This window comes from Ostrinia furnacalis, unplaced genomic scaffold, assembly GCF_004193835.3.
Source record: "Ostrinia furnacalis isolate ACB-3 unplaced genomic scaffold, ASM419383v2 OfSCF4728, whole genome shotgun sequence".
NCBI classification, from domain to species: Eukaryota; Metazoa; Arthropoda; class Insecta; order Lepidoptera; family Crambidae; genus Ostrinia; species Ostrinia furnacalis.
Genome location: NW_021134967.1, coordinates 19667 through 45476, shown reverse-complemented (window position 1 = coordinate 45476; position 25810 = coordinate 19667). Strand labels below are relative to the sequence as shown.

The window sequence follows — 25810 nt, the reverse complement described above, 5'->3', positions numbered from 1 at the left end:
TGTCTATAAAATAATACACTTTGAGCATTGTCTGCGAGTCATTGAAAGCAAGTGATGTTTCAGCATTCAATGAATTTAATTAATTAAAATCTGCTTTCTGATGATTGGAAGGCATTGTTGAGTTTTGTATTGGAATTTTAAGCAAATTACTCGATAAGTTATTGGATTGTTTGTATTAATATTATTGTAATTTCGTCACTGAAGCTGTGTTTTTTTTAAAGTTAACATTGATTAAAATAGTTACCATTATTTAACCAAATAAATTATAGGGAACAAATCACAAAAATGCATGGGACCATAGTCTGGACCCTACTCGTAGTTGTTTAAAATTAACTGTAACATTATGAGAATTCGTATCGAAATACCTAACTTAACTGTCGTGCGTGCGTCACTACCTATCTTTTTAAGCTAACATAAATTATCAAACACAGTTTGAATATTAAGTAAAAGAAATAAAAGCAAAAAATTAAACAGAAGCGTCGTGAAATATTTTAATCACAAACGTAACAAAGATCTCAAAAACCACATTCAAACACGAGTCCAAACTTCTAAACAAGCTTCCATCCAGTCCGAGCAAGGAAGTAAAATTCTAACAATCAAAAAGTTGTCTTCCAAACAATACCTTCGGCCATTGTGTGAAGTGCACGTGCATACACGTTTGCACGAGCACACACGTGCGCACGAGACGCAGCCACTCGTGCAGCTAAGAGGTTCTATTGTTTAATGCCACAATTACCACTGAATTCTGCGCGCATGAAAGAAACTGACCAAGTCGCCCGCTGTCTCTACTACAATGAATTTTCTTGATACTTTTTGATTTAAGAAAGTATTCTTTATAATTCCATAAAAATACAATATTCTAGAGCTTGTAGATTAAATAAGTGTGGGTATAGGGTAAAACCGTTCTTTAGAGGATATAACAAAGCCTAAGTTTATACAACACAAATAAAACCTAAATAATTTTATTACTCAATGCTCGGAATAGTGGATAGTTCATGCTGCGAACTCAAATGTGATACTTTAATCAATAAATCTGTTAAAGGAAAAGTCACACGGTATGCAGTCTGCGGTCAGGTATGTAGTAAGCGAGATGTGGTTACTAAACTGACCGCAGACCGCATCCATGTTGCAAATTTTTAAAATCTTACGATTCATCATTTCAGCCGTATGACAGCAGTGGCTGCTGAACATAGACCTTTCGCAATTCAAACAGGTAATAATAAAAAAAAAACATTCAGAAATAATAACAAAAATATCAACATTGCTACGTCGTAGTTCACAAATTTGGGCGGGCGAGTTGCAGAGATACGGCGGGCGGCGCGTCCGAATGATGCGCTGGCTCGCTGTGACGATGTTCGATTATGGTGGATTTATGTTTTATTTCCTAATTGTCACCAACTAGTTTATTAATATAACTTATACACAAACAGAATCTACTGAAATAAAGATAGATAAATTACAAATAAACATTATTGACTGATGAAAACTTGAGATTAACTTAAACTATGGTTACCATATTTGTATTAGTTTACTATTATTTATTAGCAACAGTGTAAAAATCATTTTCAGGAATCTTGTGTAGGCAACTCTTGCATGAATTGAAGACTCGACTGCAGAGTGGATGTTCATTGGATTTGTCACTGTTTTAATAATAAATAGCTGGCATAATCTTAAATACGAGAAACTGTTATAGTTACCATGTTAATCATAGCTCAATACTTAATAGTTTATTGCTTCCAAGCTTGTGTTCTTTTGCACGCAATCTTCACATAGTCTCACGCTTTCATGGTTATTACCGGGGTCTAATTACTACCACTTATTACTTCACTTAAAAATAACGATACACAGCTAATCCAAAAAAATTGTTCGTCTTTATCTAGTGTTACCCTGAGCGTATCCTCGTAAACCTTTCGTAGCCGCTCGCCGCCCGGTTCGCTCATATTTTTAAAGCAACTGCCAAAACAATGATCAATTTAGTAATCACGGCGTGTATGTACGGGTAAAGCAGGTTCGTTCAGGGCTGCCACCTGCTTAGCCGTTACCTTTACACAATCCACCCCTTTACAATCACCCAACTACCTACCTAAGCAAGTTTCTTTACCCTATAGTTCATGATTTTTAGCAGCAATTTCTTCACTGAACGTGTACTTTTTTGATAAATCAATGAAATTATCTGATTGATACAATTAGTTTTGAAAGTAACATGAATGCGCAAAGATGCAAGGTAATTAAGTAGCCTGTACCTTGATGTAAAAGGTAATCTTCTGTCGGTTGAGCTAAGCCTACTTACGCCCTGAAAAATATGTCGTAGAGTCAACAGAAACTTTTACGATAAGTAATTTATAATACTGTGTGAGTCACGTTAAAGTGTACATATGAAAATAGATGAAACTAGACCTATTTTTATCGACAAAAAAGTGGTCAAAAATTTTTTAAGATTTTTTTTTAATTTTTTATAGAATTTTTTTTCTTTCAAGTATTTATTGTAAAGAAAACGTAATAACTTTTAAACTAAGAGGTATATCCTGATAAAATAAAAACAGTAATAATGCTAAATAACAGACGATACTAAAAAATACATAAAATACTCAGAAAATGCCAACAAATAATAAAAAATGATACTTTTTAAAAAAAATCTGCTTAAAAATTCGTGTTTTTTTGGTTATTTGATAAACTCCAAAAAATGCCCCTATAAAAGGTGGTTTTTATTACTTTGAATTATTCTCTATCGTATTACCTTTGTAAAACCAAAAATCGCATGTCTCTATCCCTATCACAACATTTGCTATGATCGTTTGAACTAAGCCTCTCCGGGCGCGCCATTCAACGCTTCGCTAACAACGAAACTGAAAATGGCTCTAGATTTGTAATTTTGATAAAGACAAGTTAGATTTCAAGTAAAAACAAAAGATTTCGACGTAAAATAAGCATTTTAGTTAATATTAAAATTGTCCCTACCTGTAGAGAAGAATAATGTTGTGGTAGGCCTTTGTTCAAACTATCATAGCAAATGTTGTGATAGGGATAGAGACATGCAATTTTTGGTTTAACAAAGGTAATACGATAGAGAATAATGCAAAAATAAAATGAGTTTTACAATACAGCATATCTGAACTTTTCTTTGAAAACCAAAATGCCGAAATTGCGTCGGAAGAAACTTGATTTGACTTCTGAAAGTGGACGTCTTAAACTGATATTTATAAATTAATTCGTCTCATGGATTTTTCCATGCCTGGAAATTGTGTAGCTTCAACCCTACCCCCAAATGTGTCTATTCCACGTTTACCTACCCGCATTGTATCTGCCGAAAAAGTTCTCATTCGGCCATTGTGGTCGCCTTTTGTTTTATGCAATACCCTCTCTTGTTGCTAAACAGACTGGTGCTAATCCACTACAAGCCCGGACACACTGTATAAATAAAAATGAATTGATGTTCGTTAGTCTGATTAAAACTCGAGAACGGCTGGGCCGATTGAGCTGATTTTTGTTTTAAAATGTTTGTCGTAGTCCAGGGTAGGTCTAAACGGTGAGCAAATACGTGCGCGATATTGTTTTTCTGTGACAGACAAATTTCCACAAGGGCGAAGCCGCGGGCGGAAAGCTAGTTTGAAAAATATTTCTAATGAGATAAAATATTGAGAAAAGTTTTGCTCAGCATGATTAGTAATAATTTTTAGGTACCCCTAAAGCGTAGAGCAAAGTACATAGAGGTGTATGAGCAAGTCTTCAGATTACCACGTATGGCAAAGAAGTGTGGCCCACGGAGCGTGACGTCATCAACTAATGCACTACGCGACCTCATCAACGCGTGTGGGTGGAAACACACGCGATGAAATTTGCCTTTCAACCGTTGTGAAATGAGCGTTCCAACACTTCAGGCCTGAAAATTACTACAAGATAGATGTAACATATTCATAATCTGGAGTTTTGGAAGAGAACCCAAATACTCAAAAGAAAACTGTAATATTTGATTAAATTATAGATCTACATATAACTTCTTATAAAGAATGGTAGGTTAGATTTCACGGTGATTTAGAAATCAAAGATTGGGAAAACCTTCTCCCATCACACACGTCTTGGAAAATAGGTACCTAGATAGATTGCTGGAATTCAATTATTAGCATTTAAAATGTTTGTACTGATCTACTCGCAGTAGTTATAGCTAGTTCATTGCCCGTATAATATTGGATAATATGTTACCCATATTCTTTCAGGTGCTTTAAAACGTAATTTCAATCAATGGGGTTTATCTTTGTCGCTGAAATAGGTACTCAATTTTCAGCTACAACTTTCAGCTTTGTGGTACTTCAAATTATTCATTAGTGACGTTTGTCGGAGAAATATCGTTCCGTATATTCCGTAACCTCAGGTGTGCCCGCGACTGACGGCTGAGAAATAATTACGGCGGGAAAAGATGAGATGCACCTCTTTATTTAAGATGCTACAATGTGAAGTTTGAAAGGGCACAGGCACGTGTGCACTAAGCCTTGTCTAGTTTTTATGCCTGGTGGGCTAAAATATTTCAGTTGCTTTTAGAATAGACCTTTTGGGGGAGGCGGTGAAAACTTCTTGGTATTATACCTATTACAATTGGATAATAGAAACTCCTCCTTTTTTTAAAGACGGTTAATAAGTATTTAATTTATTACAGGCTAATTATTAGTAAGCCCTTTTTACCAGACGACCTGTATCACATCATATCCATTTCATTCTGCAGTCAAATACGAAAATACTTAAATTACCTTACTTACTCCTATCAATGCAATTACACCAGGAGTTTAAGCTTTAATTACACCAACGCGTGCAGATCGCCATCGCCGGTGCGATCATAGGCCAATGACAGGTCGCGCGACCTGTTATGATCGCTTATGATCAGGCTTATGATCGCGCCGGCAATGGTTGGCCGGCGTTGGTGTGGTTGGTTAAAGTCTCTAGTCTCTGTCTCTAGTCAGCATCTACAGCTTGCCCGCCACTGAAACCTAACTAATAAAGGTTGAATAGCAAGATAACATTCACAATATGCAAAACGTTTTAATATCCGCTAAACTACCATAAATAATACCCACACATCATCAAAGTAACACCACGCGTCGTCTCCCCGCAACATTTTCCGGATTGGTCGCGTTCAGATGCTGAATGTGAATTTCCACTAACTGCCTCACCAAATTGGTGGTGTCCACATTCGTATGGACGATTAACTCGAATATCTTCAGTTGTTCCAACGCTTTCCACTCATCTTTGTGCTTCACAGCTACATTGAATAATTCGTTCAGAACGTCCCTTGACTTCTTTATCATGCTCAGAATGAAACCGGCTTTGTAAGGCGCCAAGTCGCGGTTATGGTCCTTTATGTGTTGAATAGACTTAATCTTCCTCTCAGTGTCATGAATAGTTTGTTGCACCAGTGTTGATATTTTCGTCTTCAAATTCGCGTCTTTTTCGTCCTCGTAGCCGAATGCTCGCGGTTTCGGCTGAATGACTTCGTCGTTGCTAACTAGAAAATATCTACGTATGTCGAACGCTGAAGTGGTCTTAGTATTAGGAGTAGTAGCAGCCTTCTTGACGTCATGACCTGATTTTCCAACGTTTGATTTGACTAGGATCTTAAGATCTATCCGATTTAGAGTCATGCTGTGATGTATAGCAAGAATACCTGAATTTAAATAAAAATTAATAATTAGTAGATGGAAAAAGCTTTTTAATTTAAATAAAGCTATTAGACCTAAACTTACAAAAGAATGCAACGTACACAAACGTATTCATGTTTTTAGTAGTTTATACTTTCATCCATTTCAAGATAAAATTTGTATTGGTTTTGTGTTAATGAGATTTGATAACGGATTGATGAAGTTCATGAGATTTTTAATTAGTATTTTATTGTTATAGCATAGTGATAACAGTTCAAGTAATAGAAAACTGTTCTAAAGGAAATTACCAATTTAAATTAATATTTTAAATGGTTATGCCGTTCAATCGACAAGTTGGATTATATTTAGTTTTATTAATTATGATTTTTCTCGTGCTTCTTTTTTATTATATCAAAGTAAAATCTTAAAAAGGTAAATATTAAACTTTATTAAATCAATTTAATTATGAACTTAAATGTTTCGAGGATAGGACATTGACAGGACAGTCCAGTATTTTGGAACTATATTATATGGCAAAGTGAAAACTTCTGACATAATTTATTAATTTATCCTGTCATGACATGACATTGATGTTTCCTCTACATTTTGATTAATTTGGAGTCCAAATTTTCAATACTTTCGTTACAAAAATGTTATTTTTAAAAACATTATCAAAGATAATTGCACCACATTTGTCTCGCTTCCAAAAAACACAGAGTAGAACCTGTCATAGCGTATTTGACTTCAAGGAATTACTCCAACATGAAAAGGTAGCCAATACCTTGGGTTCTTGCCCGGTCTGTGAGCACGTAGAATTTTATCCAATGACCCATCCTTATCGCTCGCGCGTAAATAATATTGCTGTCGCGACTGTGCGACTGTGGGATCATTGGACAAAATTCTACGTGCTCGCAGACCAAACTATACTAATGGAAAGTGATGATCAGTCGGCCTATGATGCACGCCGTGAAAAAATCACACCTAAGACGACAAATGTATGGGCTTGTCGCGTGAAATCGACAAAATGGCGCGATAACAGCTTATCTCAGTGCGCATCCTAATCTACAGGCTTACTAGGTAGAAATCTGGAAGCGAGCTCCACCCGGAATCCTCAACAACAGAGAACTTCACCACAAAAATAATAAAGCCCATAGTGAAATTTAAGTTACATATTTATTTTGATTCCCAGCCAGACCAGTTCACAGTGCACCCGTTGACGAGCGAGCACCACCAGATGGCGCTGGATGCTATTAAGCGGCACTACCTTAGCGAACACGTGTTGGTGCGCGCGCGCAAGATGGACCTCAACGACCGAGCGCTGGACGAGTACCTCGTTAGCTTGATGAAACAGGGTTGGTCCTAGTTTTTATCGCGTGTCCCGTAATAGTATTAAAGTAAGACGAACATTAGACAGAAAAATATAAGAAAAGTAATCATATTAAAGTTAGAGCAGAAAAAGTAAAACATGGGAAATGGGTGTGTAATGTATGATATAACTACATCCCAACTAATATTATAAATGCGAAAGTAACTCTGTCTGTCTGTCTGTCTGTTACGCTTTCCCGCTTAAACCTCGCAACCGATTTTGATGAAATTTGGCATAGAGATAGTTTGAGTCCCGGGAAAGAACATAGGATAGTTTTTATCCCGGTTTTTGAAACAGGGACGCGCGCGATAAAGTTTTTCTGTGACAGACAAAATTCCACGCGGGCGAAGCCGCGGGCGGAAAGCTAGTANGGTAAATATGGATTGGGTTACCATAACTCAGGATTTGTCCTGAGATTTCAGGATTTTTGGACTCTTCTTAGAATTGCGGCCGGATTTAGCAAATCTAAGGAAAACTCAGGATATCAGAATTTTTATTGTTTTATACACTGCGGATCTTTAATTTAAAATGTAGGCAATGATAGGTAACATTTTAAATTAAAGATCCCTTTAATAAAAAGTTAAATAAACTAAAAGAATCTCCCTTATTTATGTGATTTTGAACAATTGAACACCAATTAATCCATTATAGTAGGGGAACCTGTTGAACCTTGGACAGAGTTGTACCTAAAACAATTGTATATATTTTTTAAATTATGCGGTTTTATGAAAAGTTGTCTAGGGTATTACATACGTTATTTGTCAACATTAACGTGTAGTTAGCTAAGATTCGCCGACGCCGTGCAAGTACAAGAAAAAATGGTAATTTAATATTTTACACTGACGCAGTGAGTTTTTGGAGGTTTACTTCATGTCAATTTATGAAAAATGTTGCATGTTTGACAAAACGGTTATAGTTAGAACATAATCTTTATATATCTAGCTACTGGACGATATGAGTTTCAGATCCTAAGCTCAAATGGAAGTGGGTATAGTGTGCTTATTAAGTGAAGTAGTCGCAATGTTGTACCTTGACCACCCAACTAGCAGGCATGCAGCATGCAAATTTGACTAAAAACTTGAGACTTCTGTCACGGCTCCGGCACTGCGGGGCTCTGGCGGTCCCTCGCGTGCTAATCGTCGCAGATGGCTTTCGCTCGACACCGCGTCTTCGGCTTGCTGGCCGGCTTCGCCGGCCAGCCTCAGCCGCGGCGCCTCGCTTCCAGCCACCTGCTCCTCAGCCCGCGGGCCGCCTCGCCCCTCCGTGCCTACGCGCTTCTAAATTACACTCTAGGGGTAGGGCAGACAAGACTACGTGGAGTCGGTTTTACGGCGATTCGTTTTTGTCACTAAAGTCATTTATAAGTCAAGCTAAAGAAGAACATACTAAAAGTTTTATCTATCAGAAATTATATCAATTAAAGAGTATACCAAATAGTCGTTATAACAAATAATATTTATTTTATGTAATGGTTATATGAAATATTATTTATATCAAACAAAATTACATCAAATGAGTCTTAGTAAGGTTTATATCAAATGTCTTTATGCGTTTTGATTGGTATCTGAAATGACATTATTAGAAATGATTTATTATATGAAGTAAACATTATATGTTAAAAAATTATATCAAGTGTTATTATAACATACGTTTATTATACAATATGAACGTTATTGAAATGAATTTATATCATATAAACTTATATAAACTGTCACGCACCCATGGGAAATAATGAGTGTCCCGTGCAATATTTCGTCTTCTACAGGGTGTTAGGTAAATGGGTATATGAGCCGACACTAGCCCATGTTAACATGGGCATATAATGGTAAGGTGAAGTCAGAAAATTGATATCATACCATTTATATGCCCATGTTAATATGGGCTAGTGTCGACTCATATACAATTTATTAATACCCTGTATTTTGTCTCCCACAAGTTTTTTGCTCTTTCATCATTAGATATTGTGACCCCATACTATGGGGCCCATAGGTCCATAAAATTATCTCTTGTCTCTATCAGCTCTCATCGTTTTACCCAAATGTCGTCCACTGCTGGACAAATGCCTCCCCCAAGGGTTTTCACAACGACAGGTCCTGCGCTGCCCGCATCCAGATATTTTCTGTACCACAAGGATAATAATGCAGTCCCGTTACTTTATACTTTATCTTTATCCCATCTCTTGTTCAGGTAATTCACTCTACGCGAAAGCAGAAGACGATGCTGTGGCAGGGGTGTGCGTCAATTTTGCCAGCAGCCAGGTCGACCCGAGGAATTTACGGGTCTACGCTCAATACAGACAGGTCATTATTAAACAACTCTACCACTATAGCAATCTTCTCATTATTACCTATCCTATTAAATATCCTATCAAACCCATGCATGAAGCCTCTACTGTGTCTCGATCCGCGCACTTGAAGGGTTAATGGCCAATAACGCTATCGCTCTCCAATAGTATGTACCTACTTAATAACAAATTACAATTACAGGATCCGAACATCAAGGACTTCTTATGCTTCACAGCAAAATTACAAGAAACGCCTAATCTCTGGGAAGCTTTCAAGCAAACAAAGATTTTTGAAGTAAGTTGGTCATCTTGTGATTGATTTAAGTAAATACCTATTTGAATTCAAGTTCAAACTTTATAGGCTTAGGCAATTAAGAAATCGGAATGAAGTATTTTCACTATTTTACGGACTTTTTTCAGATAAAAATGTTAACAGTGTTGCCCGAATACCGAAGACAAGGGCTGGCGGTGACTCTGACGGAGCGGTCGAAAGAGCTGGCAATCGATCTGGGGTACAAAGTTATCCGCATGGACTGCATTAACCCTTACGAGTAAGTACTTCTGTCTACGATATTTACCCAGTGAAACTGTGAACTTCTTGGAACCATTGAAGTTTATGGTGAAACACTACAAATCGTGACGTGTTTGTCCTGAAAAGAGCCGACCATAAATACGAATAAAGAAGGCTTTCCTTCCGAAGTACCACTAAATATGGTCACCCATCAAATTAAACCCTTCCTTCCTTCACTGACTGGCTTTTTATTGACGGTCAAGATGTAGATCCTGGCTGGACAGACAGGAGTTGCAGCGGTAGGAACGAGAGGTGGAAATAGTCCCGTAAACCAAATGAAACTAACATCATTTGTTTTGTTTTCAGTTACAAAGTGGCCGAGCGCTGCATGCTGCATTGCATCGTGAAGTTTCCCTTACACAAGCTGCGCGGGCCGCACGCGCCATACATAAAACGCAGTTCAGAACTAAACCAATGCGTGCGAGTGTACGTAGAGGCGCGTGCGCAAATTGACGCGCCAGATCAGACCAAACTGGGCAATAAGCTGGAATTAGAAAGCCTCATCGAGTGATGTGAAATTGTCTATGAGTACCATGTTATTTGTCTTCAAATAAATACACATTTAAAAAAAAATGTCTTGCTTGGTTTTTTGACAAGTGATTTATTTAGCTACATAAATGCAAATAGGAACTTTTTATGTACCACGTGTGTGTATATCAAACGTACCAGCTCGGAACTAAACCAGTGCGTGCGAGTGTAAGGCGCGTGCGCAGATTGACGCGCCAGATCAGACCAGCCTGGGCCATAAGCTCGACCTAGAGAGCCTCATCGAGTGATGTGAAATTGTTCATGAGTTTGAGTACCATGATGTTTTTTTCTTCAAATAAATACACCTTTAAAAAAAGTATCTTGCTTGGTTTTTTGACAGGTGATTTAGCTACATAAATGCAAATAGGAACTTTTTATGTATAGGGTATGCAAAACCGAAAGTTTATCAAAAACCGAATTTTTTTTCGGTTTTCAAGAAAAAAAACCGGTTTTCGGTTTTTAATCGGTTATTATCGTTCTATTTTTTTTCAATCAACTAGTAGTTACATACAGCGATTTGTTACGTCCTGTCCGTTTTGTGTTAGATTACATTATTTAAGAGAGGGTTATAACAGTTTTGATAAATTTAGCTTATTCATTAGGCATTGCACATAATGCATAATGAATAAGCTAAATTTAACTCAAGGGATGGTAGTTTATCTCCATTGTACGTAATAATTGTCAACGAATAGGTACGTTTTTAAAATTCATTACTCTGTCGGTTTAGTATTTTGTTAATTACCACCATGTACCTACGTAATGTACCTACATCAAAACCGTATTTGATTACAATTGCGATTGATATAAGCAATATCTTAAATTAAAAAGTAAAATAAAATGTAAAAAGCTTTATTTGTGAACGTTAGGTGGTATTTCTGTCAAATTCAATACACTAAGTATTACAGTAATAAGCTTCTGCAGATATCGCAAATAAATGAGATTCAATGTTCAAAACAATTCAGAAATAAAAACTGTTCAATTCACTCACACATAGGTTAATTATTCACTGCAATAATCACTAACTATTTGAATCGCGGGGTGGGTCATGTCAGGTGGCGGAGTCTTAAATAATTGTCGGGGATTCCCCGTTCAAAGGTAAACGACGGAGTAACCAAGTGACAATGTTGCCAAGTTATAAATTGTAAAATAACCAAATATTCGTCAAATATCAAAATACCCAGGTTATATTATAATAAAATGATATTGGTTATTTATGGAATTTGTTACGTGTATACAGATAGAAAAACCGATTTAAATCCGGGTTTCGATTTTTAAAACCGGTTTTAGAATTCGTCGAAAAAGGGCGGTTTTTCCGATTTTTCGGTTTCCGATTAACCGGTTTTGCATTCCCTATTTATGTACCAGTGTATATCAAACGTAGCTCGGAACTGAACCAGTGCGTGCGAGTGTACGTAGGGGCGCATGCGCAGATTGACGCGCCAGATCAGAGTAGACTGGGCCTTTTTTTGAAATATGTTGTAAATCAATCCTGAGGTTATAAGGAACCATTGGAGCCAAAATCTACTTGTTTACTAACGGAATGACGTCACGGCGGAATCCGTCATCATGGCGGATGCGTTTTAGACATTTGAAGAACAGACTAAAAAAATGATTTTAAAAGTGGATTTAAGGCGGTTATCACACTGCGCCGCGCTCCGCGTGATTTCATATAAAAAATCCCGCGCGCGGACGCGTTGTCAGTGTGTTGTGCCGCGCGTGTTTTCTATACAAACTGAGGTACTTGCATACAATGATTAAATCTGTCGTCCCGCGTACCGCGGCGGAGCGCGGCGCAGTGTGATAATCGCCTAAAAATTCTATTTACAGTCCATGAAGTTTGTGAAAATTGCGATTTTTTAATTTTTTTTTTATAAATACCCATTTAAAAAGGTGTCACTGTTTGATGGATTACGGGGTTGCAATCGGAAATAAAGATAATTTAATAATTAAATAATTTATTGAATAAACTGGATAGTAAATATTGAACAAATTAATGAGATATATCAGAGTATCAAGATAATAATAAAATTAGATCTTCAATTCTCTTTTTTTTTACACATTTTACTCGTTTACAATCCATCTTTTTAATTAATAGCCTTATTCACAGGTCTTATTAGTGCCTGCACTAACTAATCTAGCCTATGGTAATTAAAAACATAAATGAGCATTATGTTCTATCACAAATGAGATTTCATATCTGAGTTATATTTTTTTTTCAGTCTCTAATAAATGATTTTATTTCTACAGGGCATTCAGGATTTTTTTATTGACATTTATAATGAAACTTATTGAATATTGACCTTTAAGGAATGTAAAAGTTCTACTGCCAAATTAAATTGGTATGAACAAATTTCCTTATAATTAAGCGTCTCATGCCAGTCTCACTTCAGATAATTACTTAAAAATAAAATGAGTTATAGGTAATTATTATACCTAACATTAAAAGATCACTCCGCAGCGGGATTCAGGTATTTCTTGATGATTACATTGATGAACCAGTCTTGGGTAAACTGGAGGTGGTCTCCCGGCAATGAGAGGAAAACTAATTTTCCAGCTTCGTTCATTTTCTTTAGACCCAGACGATCCTGAAAACAAAATTTTGATAGGGATAAGTGTATGATAACGACGTAAATCATCATAGGCTGAGTTGCACCAGATAATTTTAACCGTAATTATAACGGTAACAGGCGTTTTTTGTATGGAATTTGACAGATTTTTGACGTTTGTTAAAGTTAAAGTAACATGTTGCAACCCAACCATAGAGTCGTATTATCAAAATATAGTTGTTTGGATGTTTATTTTACATTTAATTTTATGTAAATAGAGTTTATTTTTTGCAATTTTTGTCAAAACTTGTGCCACAACAGAGTGGCTTGAAATAGGTAGATAAATCAAACACAAAATAACAGCAATCCTTAAACGTGTTAAACCATTGTCATTCGGTCATTTATCTTACCTGTAAATAGAGTTCAGTTTCCTGCAACTTCTGCAACTTTTTGGCTTGCCCAGGCGCATAGAAGCCGAACCACTCAGTCTCTCGCGGCTGCACTATAGAGTCATTTGTAAACTTCACAAGCACCAAGTTCTCTAGGCTGTTCAGATTGTCTATGTACGTCTGGTTTATGGTCACTTCATTGTTTATGTCGGCGAGGAACTCGCTTTTCTTCTTGTAGGTCTTTTCGTCCAGCGGATCGTGCCAGTACGTAGCTTGGACCAGGCTGTTTTGCACCCAACTGTAAGAAGGAAAAGTATCATGGTTATTAATTGTAGAATAGTAGATTTTACGATTATTTGTTACTGTATAAAAAAATTGTGATAATATTGTCGAACTTGGACAAAATTATTGAAAAACGAAGGAAGACAAATAATTATATAGTCGATTGCAACTTTTTAGTATTAGTTTTATTATGTTTATTGTTTTTCATACTTATAGAGATTATGAGACATGTAGAGGCTCCTTAAGAGCATATTTTATGACGATTTGTAAGAACTATTTATTAGTCTAAACAAATAAAGAAATTTTGACTTTGACCTTGACTTTATAGGTAGGTAATAATGTAATAAATACATCAACAAGGAATCACATGATTCTAAAATGGATCAAATGTATTTTCTGTATGACGTTCACGTAGGTAGTTCGTGAATAAAGGCCATTGTGTTCCAAAACTGGAAGAAATATTTTAGCCATTTGAAATTCTTATTGGAGGACAATAACCAACTTTATTTTCGAAACTTAAGAAACTAACGATTCTTAGAAAGAGATGCAATGGATATCGACCATATATTAATTGTACTTTAGTCATAACTTTTTGTACATAATTCCCAGGAAATTATGAAGAAGCAACAAAAATCCGAAGTGTAATTTTGCATTCACAAGACATCTACCTATTTGTCGCGATAAAAGGCAACGCGTAAGGGCAGGCCAAGGTTTTATTATATCTTAATAATATGCTGTATGCGAAATACAACCTTAAAGGGTCTTGTTTTTTATGGAAATCAAACAGGTTTTATACCTACTAGAGAGAGAACCTAGACGAAGAACTAAAAATATTATAAGCATGCCTGATGAATATCAATCGTTGTGATGTCATTCTATAATAAAGTTCGCTCAAGTTTAAAACATTGAAGTAATATTACTACGTATAGAACAGACATCGCGAACAAAATATGTACAGTGNCCTAAGTACAACAGGTTCCCTACGCAGTGTATAAAACAATAAAAAATGCGATTTTTTAAAATTTCTCAGTACGTTTTAAAGAAAATTCTCACACTGCAACAAAATATTTTGTAATTAAATTTGATTATGTTCTTCTTTTATCTTTACTACGCAACTTTTTTGAAAACTTCTGACATAATTTATCTTGTCATGACATGACATTGATGTTTCCTCTACATTTTGATTGATTTGGAGTCAAAATTTTCAATATTTTTGTTGCAAAAATGTTATTTTTAAAAACATTATCAAAGATAATTGCACCACATTTGTCTCGCTTCCAAAAAACACAGGGTAGAAGCTGTCATAGCGTATTTGACTTCAAGGAATTACTCCAACATGAAAAAGTAGGCAATACCTTGGCAGCTTGGGTTCTTGGGTAGCTACTGATGAAAAGTAATGATCAGTCAGCCTATGATGGACGCCGTGATAAAATCACACCTAAGACGACAAATGTATGGGCTTGTCGCGTAAAATCGACAAAATGGCGCGATAACAGCTTATCGCGGTGCGCATCCCTAAATCTACAGGCCTACCAGGTAGAAAGCTGGAAGCGAGCTCCACCCGGAATCCTCAACCACAGAGAACTTTACAAAAATAATAATAAAGCCCATAATCAAAGTCCACCTACAAGGTGGACCGACGACATCGTAAAGGTAGCAGGGAAGCGCTGGACGCAGGCCGCTACCAATCGATCAACATGGAAAGCATTGGGGGAGGCCTATGTTCAGCAGTGGACGTCCTATGGCTGAAATGATGATGATGATGATGATGAGTCAAATTTAAGTTATTTTGATTCCCAGCCAGACCAGTTCACAGTGCACCCGTTGACCAGCGAGCACCACCAGATGGCGCTGGACGCTATCAAGCGGCACTACCTCAGCGAACACGTGTTGGTGCGCGCACGCAAGATGGATCTCAACGACCGAGCGCTGGACGAGTACCTCGTTAGCTTGATGAAACAGGGTTGGTCCTAGTTTTTATCGCATGTCCCTTAGTAATAAAATTAGACGAAGATTAGACAGAAACATAGAAGAAAAGTAATCATATTATTAAAGTTAGAGCAGAAACAGTAAGAGTATGCGCACACCGTTGCTTTAGTCGGGCAGTTGATCAGTATGGGCATGTATGGGAGTGCGCACACTACGCCGATTCGATTTGGCCGATTCTTCATACAATTTAAAATCGGGCACAACTATCTGCCAACTAAAAATCAACGGTGTGCGCCCACTCATGGGAAATATTGAGTGTCCCGTGCAATCTTTCGTCTTCTATTTTGTCTTCCGCAAGTTTTCTGCTCTTTCATCATTAGATATTATGACCCCATAGGTCCATAAAATTATCTCTTGTCTCTATCAGCTCTCATCGTTTCACCCAAATGTCGTCCACTGCTGGACAAATGCCTCCCCCAAGAATTTTCACAACAGGTCCTGTGCTGCCCGCATCCAGATATTTGCTGTACCGCAAGGATAATAATGCAGTCCCGTTACTTTATGGTAGGTACCCAAACTACCCAATGAAAAAAATCTTAATACAAATTATCCCATCTCTTGTTCAGGTAATTCACTCTACGCGAAAGCAGAAGACGATGCTGTGGCAGGGGTGTGCGTCAATTTTGCCAGCAGCCAGGTCGACCCGAGGAATTTACGGGTCTACGCTCAATACAGACAGGTCATAAATAAACAACTTTACCACTAATAGCAATCTTTACGTTATTACTCCTATTAAATATCCTATCAAACCCATGCATGAAGCCCGGTTCACAATTGATTTCTATTGTGTCTCGATCCGCGCACTTGAAGGGTTAATGGCCATAATGCTCTTCAATGATATGTTATAATATTTTAATTACAATTTACAGGATCCGAACATCAAGGATTTCTTATGCTTCACAGCAAAATTACAAGAAACGCCTAATCTCTGGGAAGCTTTCAAGCAAACAAAGATTTTTGAAGTAAGTTGGTCATCTATGTACCCGGCTACACTGTTAACTACTTATCCATTTCCGTTTTTGCTCTCGCTCTCACCAAATGGTGATTATTTGCGATAGAACGAGACGACATGACAGGCAATGGATAGTATTAGTTAACACTGTTGCCGATGGTACGCCCCAGAATACAATAAGCTTGTGATTGATTGATATTTGAATTCAAGTTCGAACTTTATAGGCTTAGGCAATTAGGAAATCGGAATGAAGTATTTTCACTATTTTACGGACTTTTTTCAGATAAAAATGTTAACAGTGTTGCCCGAATACCGAAGACAAGGGCTGGCGGTGACTCTGACTGAGCGGTCGAAAGAGCTGGCAATCGATCTAGGATACAAAGTCATTCGCATGGACTGCATCAACCCTTACGAGTAAGAACTTCCCTCTATGATCTCTTCCCAGTGAAACTGTGAACTTGGAACCACTGAAGTTTATGGTGAAACGCTACAATTCGTGACGTGTTTGTGTCCTGAAAAGAGCCGACCATAAATACGAATAAGGGCTTTCCTTCCGAAGCACCAATAAATATGGTCAGAATGGTCACCCATAAAATTAAACAATAACCTTCCTTCCTAACCTGACTTCACTGGCTGGGTTTTTATTGACGGTCAAGATGAAAATCCTGGCTGGACAGACAGGAGTTGCAGCGGTAGGAACGAGAGGTGGAAATAGTCCCGTAAATCAAATTAAACTAACATCATTTGTTTTGTTTTCAGTTACAAAGTGGCCGAGCGCTGCATGCTGCATTGCATCGTGAAGTTTCCCTTACACAAGCTGCGCGGGCCGCACGCGCCATACATAAAACGCAGTTCAGAACTAAACCAATGCGTGCGAGTGTACGTAGAGGCGCGTGCGCAAATTGACGCGCCAGATCAGACCAAACTGGGCAATAAGCTGGAATTAGAAAGCCTCATCGAGTGATGTGAAATTGTCTATGAGTACGTTTTTTTTTTCTTCAAATAAATACAAATTTTAAAAATTATCTTTCTTGGTTTTTTTACAAGTGATTTAGCTACATAAAAGCAACTAGGAACTTTTTAAACACGTGGTACACACGGCCACACTGTTAACTATCCATTTCAGTTTTTGCTCTCGCTCTAATCAAATAGTGATTCCTTGCGATAGAACGAGATGACATGACTGGCAATGGGCAGTTAACACTGTTGCCGATAGTCTGACTGTGATGACTGTGATGACTGGAAAGTCTGAGTGATGTTATTGTGTCATACTTCGTAGCCATTGGGGTCCATGAAGTTTTTTAATAAATACTCATTTTAAAACAGTGTTACTGTTTGATGGATTACGGGGTTGCAATCGGAAATAAAGATAATTTAATAATTAAATAATTTATTGAATAAACTGGATAGTAAATATTGAACAAATTAATGAGATATATCAGAGTATCAAGATAATAATAAAATTAGATCTTCAATTCTCTTTATACACACTTTACTTATATCTTCAACTCGAGATTCGTTTACAATCCATCTTTTTATTAATAGCCTTATTTACAGGTCATAATAGTGCCTGCACTAACTAATGTAGCCTATGGTAATTAAAAACATAAATGAGCATTATGTTCTATCACAAATGAGATTTCATATCTGAGTTATATTTTTTTTTCAGTCTCTAATAAATGATTTTATTTCTACAGGGCATTCAGGATTTTTTTATTGACATTTATAATGAAACTTATTGAATATTCACCTTTAAGGAATGTAAAAGTTCTACTGCCAAATTAAATTGGTATGAACAAATTTCCTTATAATTAAGCGTCTCATGCCAGTCTCACTTCAGATAATTACTTAAAAATATAATGAGTTATAGGTAATTAACATTAAAAGATCACTCCGCAGCGGGATTCAGGTATTTCTTGATGATTACATTGATGAACCAGTCTTGGGTAAACTGGAGGTGGTCTCCCGGCAATGAGAGGAAAACTAATTTTCCAGCTTCGTTCATTTTCTTCAGGCCCAGACGATCCTGAAAACAAAATTTTGATAGGGATAAGTGTATGATAACGACGTAAATCATCATAGGCTGAGTTGCACCAGATAATTTTAACAGACGTTTGTTAAAGTAACATGGTGCAACCCAGCCATTGAGTCGTATTAGCAAAATATCGTTGTTCGGACTTCGGATGTTTATTATACATTTAATTGTATGTAAATAGAGTTTAGTTTCCTGCAACTTTGGGTTTATAACAACTTATGCCACAACAGTGGCGTGAAATAAATACATAATCAAAAACAAAAACAACAACTGCAATGTTTTCCTTAAAATCATTAGTATAAAATCATCGTCGTTCGGTCGTTTATCTTACCTGTAAATAGAGTTCAGTTTCCTGCAACTTCTGCAACTTTTTGGCTTGCCCAGGCGCATAGAAGCCGAACCATTCGGTCTCTCGCGGCTGCACTATAGAGTCATTTGTAAACTTCACGAGCACCAAGTTCTCTAGGCTGTTCAGATTGTCTATGTACGTCTGGTTTATGGTCAGTTCGTTGTTTATGTCGGCTAGGAACTCGCTTTTCTTCTTGTAGGTCTTTTCGTCCAGCGGATCGTGCCAGTATGTAGCTTGGACCAGGCTGTTTTGCACCCAACTGTAAGAAGGAAAAATATCATGGTTATTATTGTAGAATAGTTGATTTTACGACCATTTGTTACTGTATACAAAAAATGTGATAATATTGTCGAACTTGGAGAAAATTATTGAAAAACGAAGGAAGACAAATAATTATACAGTCGATTGCAACTTTTTAGTATTAGTTTTATTATGTTTATTGTTTTTCATACTTATAGGTAGGTAATAAATACATCAACAAGGAATCACATGATTCTAAAATGGATCAAATGTATTTTCTGTATGAAGTTCACGTAGGTAAGGTGCCAAATACGTGTCCGTGAATCAAGGCCATTGTGTTCCAAAACTGGAAGAAATATTTTAGCCATTTGACGTTGATTGGAGGACTACAAGCACAATTACAAAGACTATGCATTTTAGGTGGTGTTACTAACAAAAAAAAATGTAATGAATGGATTAATTAAATTATCACCGGGCAATCTTCAAATTCCACTGACCACCATGTCTCGTTAAACACTCGACATTGGCGAAACCAGTGTGCTTCAAATACGCACCATTGAAGCCATTAAATAGAATAATAATAAAGACTATGCAATGGATAATGGCGATATTATTTGTACTTTTTTTGTACATAATTCCCAGAAAATTATGAAGAAGCAACAAAAATCCGAAGTGTAATTTTGCATTCACAAGACATCTACCTATTTGTCACCTTAGATTATAATCTAAGTTTGTCACGATAAAAGGCAACGCGTAAGGGCAGGCCAAGGTTTTATTATAACTTAATAATATGCTGAATGCGAAATACAACCTTAAAGGGTCTTGTTTTTTATGGAAATCAGACAGGTTTTAAACTAGGGATGTTATGGAAATGTAGTTTCGGTTATGGATACGGTTACGGATATAGAAATAATATTATACCGGTTACGGTTACGGATATTTCTTATTTCGGATATCCGAAAGTTTCGATTACGGTTACGGATATCTGTGCTTTACAATACAATTTGCAATAGTTTTCCAACATGGTTCATTCATGGCAGAACACTTTACATCGAATAAAAATTAATAAAAAAATAAAAATTGATACTAGATGGCATTATAAAGGTAAATCAGGCTGTTATGCCTTTACATTATAATGCTATACAAAAACAATTAAACTGCCTACATCCAAAACTATCCGAAACTTTTGAATCGGTTACGGTTTCGGATATATTTTTATTTCGGATATCCGAAAGTTTCGGTTACGGTTACGGATATCCATAACATCCCTGTTTTAAACCTACTAGAGAGAGAACCTGAGAATAAGCATGCCTGATGAATATCAATTGTTGTGATGTCCCTTCTCAATTAAGTTAGCTTAAGTTTAAAACTACATTTATGAGCGCCATTGCATAATTACGGTCAAGAGACTTTTGCCTGAGTAGTAAGTAAACAAATAATTTGTATAAGTAAGTAAATACGCATAATATAGTATCTATTCTAATCTAGAACAGCTCGCCAGAATATTATGAGCACCAAACATTACACAATTTACAAATAACTGTCTTTATTTTGTACCTACGTAATTTACTTCGATACATTTTATGTGTCAAGGAAGATCAAGAAATTGAGATTATGCATAAAATGCAGTAACTTAAAGAAAAAAATATGTAAGTACATGGCCAGGGGAAGAATCAAGCAAAAAACATTGTTTTTTAAATACAGCACGGCAAACTCTAGAGTTCAAAGATACTAAGGTTATCAAATTGGAATACTTGTGTTATAAATATTTAAATATGGACTGATAATTATTACTGTCTAGTATAAACAGAACTTAGGAGAATGACAAATCATATCAACGGCGTCGGTGTTAGTCAGGTCATCTGTCCATTAGGTGGGCAGAGAACTAGTAAACTAACTTATTTATTCTTAATTTCAGAACAATGTCTTGAGTTAGACCAATTTGACTAAATACATAATGCAGTGTGAGTCACGTTAAAGTGTACATATGAAAATAGTTGAAACTAGACCTATTTTTATCGACAAAAAAGAGGTCAAAAAATTTTGGAGATTTTATTTTTATTTTTTATAGAATTTTTTTTCTTCTAATTAGTTATTGTAAAGAAAACGTAATAACTTTTAAACTAAGCGGTATATCCTGATAAAATTAAAACAATAATAATGCTAAATAACAGGCAATACTAAAAAAATACATAAAATACACAAAAAATGCCAACAAATAATAAAAAATTATACTTTTTGAAAAAAATCTGCTTTTAAATTCGTGTTTTTTTGGTTATTTGATAAATTTCTCCAAAAAATGCCCCTATAACAGGTGATTTTTATTACTTTGTATTATTCTCTATCGTATTATCTTCGTAAAACCAAAAATCGCATGTCTCTATCCCTATCACAACATTTGCTATGATCGTTTGAACAAAGGCCTGCCACAACATTATTCTCCGCTACAGGTAGAGACAATTTTAATTTTAACTAAAATGCTTATTTTACTTCGAAATCTTTTGTTTTTATTTGAAATCTAACTTGTATTTATCAAAATTACAATTTTAGAGCCATTTTCAGTTTCGGTGTTAACGAAGCGTTGAATGGCGCGCCCGGAGAGGCTTAGTTCAAACGATCATTGCAAACGTTGTGATAGGGATAGAGACATGCGATTTTTGGTTTTACGAAGGTAATACGATAGAGAATAATACAAAGTTATAAAAACCACCGGTTATAGGGGCATTTTTTGGAGAAATTTATCAAATAACCAAAAAAATACGAATTTTAAAGCAGATTTTTTTAAAAAAGTATCATTTTTTATTATTTGTTGGCATTTTTTGTGTATTTTATGTATGTTTTTAGTATCGCCTGTTATTTAGCATTATTACTGTTTTTATTTTATCAAGATATACCGCTTAGTTTAAAAGTTATTACGTTTTCTTTACAATAAGTAATTTGAAGAAAAAAAATTCTATAAAAAATTAAAAAAAATCTCAAAAAAAAATTTGACCTCTTTTTTGTCGATAAAAATAGGTCTAGTTTCATCTATTTTCATATGTACACTTTAACGTGACTCACACTGTATATGATTGGACACTTGTAGTCAGTGATGATAGAAAGAATAAAATGTTCTGGTCATTTTGGTCAAATACTGGTTTTTATTTTAAGTTAATTACAGAAGTTTAGGTAAGGAACTACTACTGTTATTGCCCTGCCCTACTTTTGCCAGTTTGTCACATGTGTCGTAACACGTAACGTGGTTTCCTATGATGTAAGCTATAATCCAACTAATGTGTTATTTTGTAAGCTTATTGTGAGGAAGTCATAATACTGTCTTATTATCAGTGTTATGTCGTTTAATTTCACTTTTTGTGACAAAAGAAATATTAATTCAGTGTCAATGGCGGAAAAAAGCGATTTTAAGCAAAATGGCGATCGCTACGGCAGTTTTCGGCGAGGACACGTTTGCTAACATTATGCTAACTTCAATAGTGACGTGTTTCATTAATTTTTTAGCAGTGACAGCACTTACCGCTTAGCTGTCACCGTTTTGCTTTTAAGCGCTTCTAAGCATTTTTTTACGCCAAAAGCACCCATTGGATGCGCCCATTAACTTACCTATAATAGGCAGCATAGTTGAGCAGTTTCCTGACATAGTCGCAGGATCTGTGCTGAATGGCTCCGCAGTGGGGAAGCCCGTACACCCCTTGATGCTGACCTCCAAGGGTGATGAGATTCTTGATCGGAGGCAGCTTGTGGCCACATCTTTGAACTAATGCACGACTGAAACAAACAAAACGTGAAATATTAAACACATTTACAAATATTATTCAGTCAATTAATTTAATCAATGTAGGTATTTTGTACTTATTAAAAATAAATTTAATCTATACTAATATTATAAAGCTGAAGTTGTGGAACATGACGCTCAACCACCATAAGGAGTTAGAGCATTTAATTTACACAATCTTGGTTTGTCTATATATACTGGGCNTCAAAAGTGATTTTATTTGCTTGTCAGTTTCACTAAACGCGCACAGGCGGCGGGCTTCAGGCGCGGCAGCGCGACGGCGCGGCGCTGGACGCCACCCTTCGGCAGTATTTTCAGTCTAGCTCCGAATCCACTTCCACGCCCACTTTGAAAGTTGGCATGAATGTTCTACACAATATTAGCTATTTAAATAAAAAAAATTAAAAAAATCGAAAGGGTCGAACTTTGTGAAAATGAAGGAAAAAAAATTAATTTGCATTTTTTTGAGGAAAAAATATATTTTTTTTCGTTTCCAAAAATACAGTTAAAAAGCACGGTAAATGAAGTAATAAATCCCGTGGTTTAATTATTTTAATATATAATTTTATGACTCCATAATCGGCTTTGAAGTACTGCATGCCAACCGGTTGCCGAAAACTTCGAAGACCCATAACTCTTAAACTAGTCATTATATTACAAAAATATTTGGTACACGTATCAATAATATGTATAGGTAGAACATACTCAAATATTACTGAAATCGGAAACATCGACTTTTTTTACCTGTCCGCTTCGCGTGGAATGCTCCATGTGTCGTAACACGTAACGCGGTTTCCTAAATGATGTAAGCTATAATCCAACTAGTGTGATCTTTTGTAAGCTTATTCTACCAGCTTGAGGAAGTCATAACACTGTCTTATTATCAGTATTATGTCGTTTAATTGTCACTTTTTGTGACAATAGAAATAATATCTCAGTGTTAATGATCACTTGAAAAAAGCACATTTAAGTTTTCGGCAAGGACATGTTTGCTAACTTCAATAGTAACGTGTTTCATTTATTTTTTTAGTGACAGCGCTAAGCGCTTACCGCTAAGCGGTCGCCATTTCGCTTATAGTGCTTCCAAGCCCTTTTTTTCCGCCAAAAGCACCCATTGGATGCGCCCATTAACTTACCTATAATAGGCAGCGTAGTTGAGCAGTTTCCTGACATAGTCGCAGGATCTGTGCTGAATGGCTCCGCAGTGGGGAAGCCCGTAAACCCCTTGATGCTGGCCTCCGAGGGTGATGAGATTCTTGATCGGAGGCAGCTTATGGCCACATCTCTGAACTAATGCACGACTGAAACAAACAAAACGTGAAATATTATACACATTTACAAATATTATCAGTCAGTTAATTTAATCAATGTAGGTATTTTGTACCTATTAAAAATACATTATAATCTTTATCACATAGGTTCAAAGTTCTATGAAAAAGTTTATTTTAACCCTAAGAATAACTACTAAACTTTAATATCTATGAAGATAAACTATCAGACAATGGAGAAAAATAAATACATCACATTATTGCAAAAGTACTGTATCAAGTACCACTGAAAACACTGTAAAAACATGCAAGTAACTTAAAAAAAACTTACAGGAACTGACTGCCCTGTGAAAAGCCAATTGCATTGAAACCACTTTGCAACTTAGGGTCCTTCACAAGCATGTCGCAAACATCTTGCACTTGCTCATTTGGGCTCATAAAGTAGCTGTTTTCCAAGTCTTCCACTGTATTGTCGCCAACCCTGATTGAATGCACGTAGACACCAGGAATCTGCTGCTCCAAGAAGTGCTTTATGTAGCCCAAGCTGTATGGCATACAGCAGGTATCACCTAATTTAAAGAGGAAGTCGGACTTAAATATACATACAGTAGAATCTCGATTATCCGGACTTCGATTATCCGGATATCCGATTATCCGGACTCATTCTTCACGGTTTCTAATTACCGATTTAAGTTCTCGATGCATTAAAACCGAAGGTCCTACACCGTAACACGGTACGGACGTCGTCTTAGTTCATTGTTAAAAGAAATGGATTCATCCAATAGTGTAAAATTTAGATTTATAGACTCTAAAATGATGTTTTGGAAACCCTTTCTATTGAAGAATGTTCATAATTGTTTGATTTTACTTTGAAATCGATTATCCGGATTTTCGATTATCCGGAACACCCCTGGTATTAAATTGATCCGGATAATCGGGATTCTACTGTAGTTCTAAAATAGGTTTAAATCTATAAATATTATTTTTCTCCTATTCTTCTACTTCAAAATGCTATGGTACAGTCTTAGTTCAGTTATTGTCTGAGCTAATAGTTGAGTATTTCTTCAGCTGGATGGTCATTTTTGATTTTATTATTAAAATGAAATTGGATTATAACATGCACATTTATAAAGATGTTCTGCAATCAAGTATTGGTTAAAGACAAAGAACTGACACTTGCTTACATTAAACATATTATTATCAAACTGTTTTAAACTTACCCATTCCATGCCATAGCACTACAGGAGTGGGACCAGCACTTATAACTTTTATAATAAACAAAATAAAAAGCCATCGATTCATTTTCCCCGATTTCTCAAGACTGCAGTTAAAACCGAGCGCTCAGTAATGCTGCAAACGGCGTAATGAATGACTGCTAATGAGAGTAAAGAAAGATCAAATTGATATTGCGTAGCGCTTTAACAAACTTCAATATTTTGCTGTGATTACTATAGTCGTTTGACGAAATGAAGTACAGTAGGTCACACGCTGGTTTGATACACTAGAAACACAACGCTTTTTACAACAACAAGGTGAAATAATTAAAATTTAAACTGTTTTAAACGATTTATTTTGGTTCGATTATTCCGGTCGTAAAATAAAACGTCAAAAA

General features: G+C 36.1%; 4 protein-coding genes across 7 annotated transcripts; 2 read left to right on the top strand and 2 right to left on the bottom strand.

Annotated features, from left to right (window-relative positions):
• Positions 1–5072: 5072 nt before the first annotated feature.
• Positions 5073–5630, bottom strand: LOC114359945 (uncharacterized). The gene has a single exon (XM_028314485.1). It carries the CDS (start codon positions 5628–5630, stop codon positions 5073–5075), a length of 558 nt encoding a protein of 185 aa, XP_028170286.1.
• A 617-nt stretch (positions 5631–6247) lies between these two features.
• Positions 6248–10741, top strand: LOC114359947 (uncharacterized). The gene is made up of 6 exons (XM_028314491.1): positions 6248–6397; positions 6817–6979; positions 9181–9293; positions 9480–9572; positions 9698–9828; positions 10155–10741. Exons 1-6 carry the CDS (start codon positions 6278–6280, stop codon positions 10357–10359), a joined length of 825 nt encoding a protein of 274 aa, XP_028170292.1. The 5' UTR covers positions 6248–6277; the 3' UTR covers positions 10360–10741.
• A 1705-nt stretch (positions 10742–12446) lies between these two features.
• On the bottom strand, positions 12447–25810 carry Ppt1 (Palmitoyl-protein thioesterase 1). Of its 4 annotated transcripts, none has more exons than XM_028314489.1 (6): positions 25419–25809; positions 24530–24767; positions 24067–24231; positions 18901–19177; positions 18409–18560; positions 12447–12809 (listed from the first exon to the last, which is right to left on the bottom strand). In XM_028314489.1, the coding sequence occupies exons 1-5, from the start codon at positions 25498–25500 to the stop codon at positions 18423–18425; spliced, it is 900 nt and encodes a 299-aa protein (XP_028170290.1). In that variant the 5' UTR covers positions 25501–25809; the 3' UTR covers positions 12447–12809; positions 18409–18422. The 4 variants fall into 4 exon arrangements, with proteins under 4 accessions (XP_028170290.1, XP_028170287.1, XP_028170289.1 ...); XM_028314486.1 differs by lacking the exon at positions 24067–24231 and adding an exon at positions 22759–22923 and having other exon boundaries at positions 25419–25806; XM_028314488.1 differs by lacking the exons at positions 18409–18560; positions 18901–19177 and adding an exon at positions 13333–13609 and having other exon boundaries at positions 12447–12961; positions 25419–25810.
• Positions 14788–17510, top strand: LOC114359948 (uncharacterized). Its single transcript, XM_028314492.1, has 6 exons — positions 14788–14937; positions 15394–15556; positions 16149–16261; positions 16452–16544; positions 16818–16948; positions 17294–17510. The coding sequence occupies exons 1-6, from the start codon at positions 14818–14820 to the stop codon at positions 17496–17498; spliced, it is 825 nt and encodes a 274-aa protein (XP_028170293.1). The 5' UTR covers positions 14788–14817; the 3' UTR covers positions 17499–17510.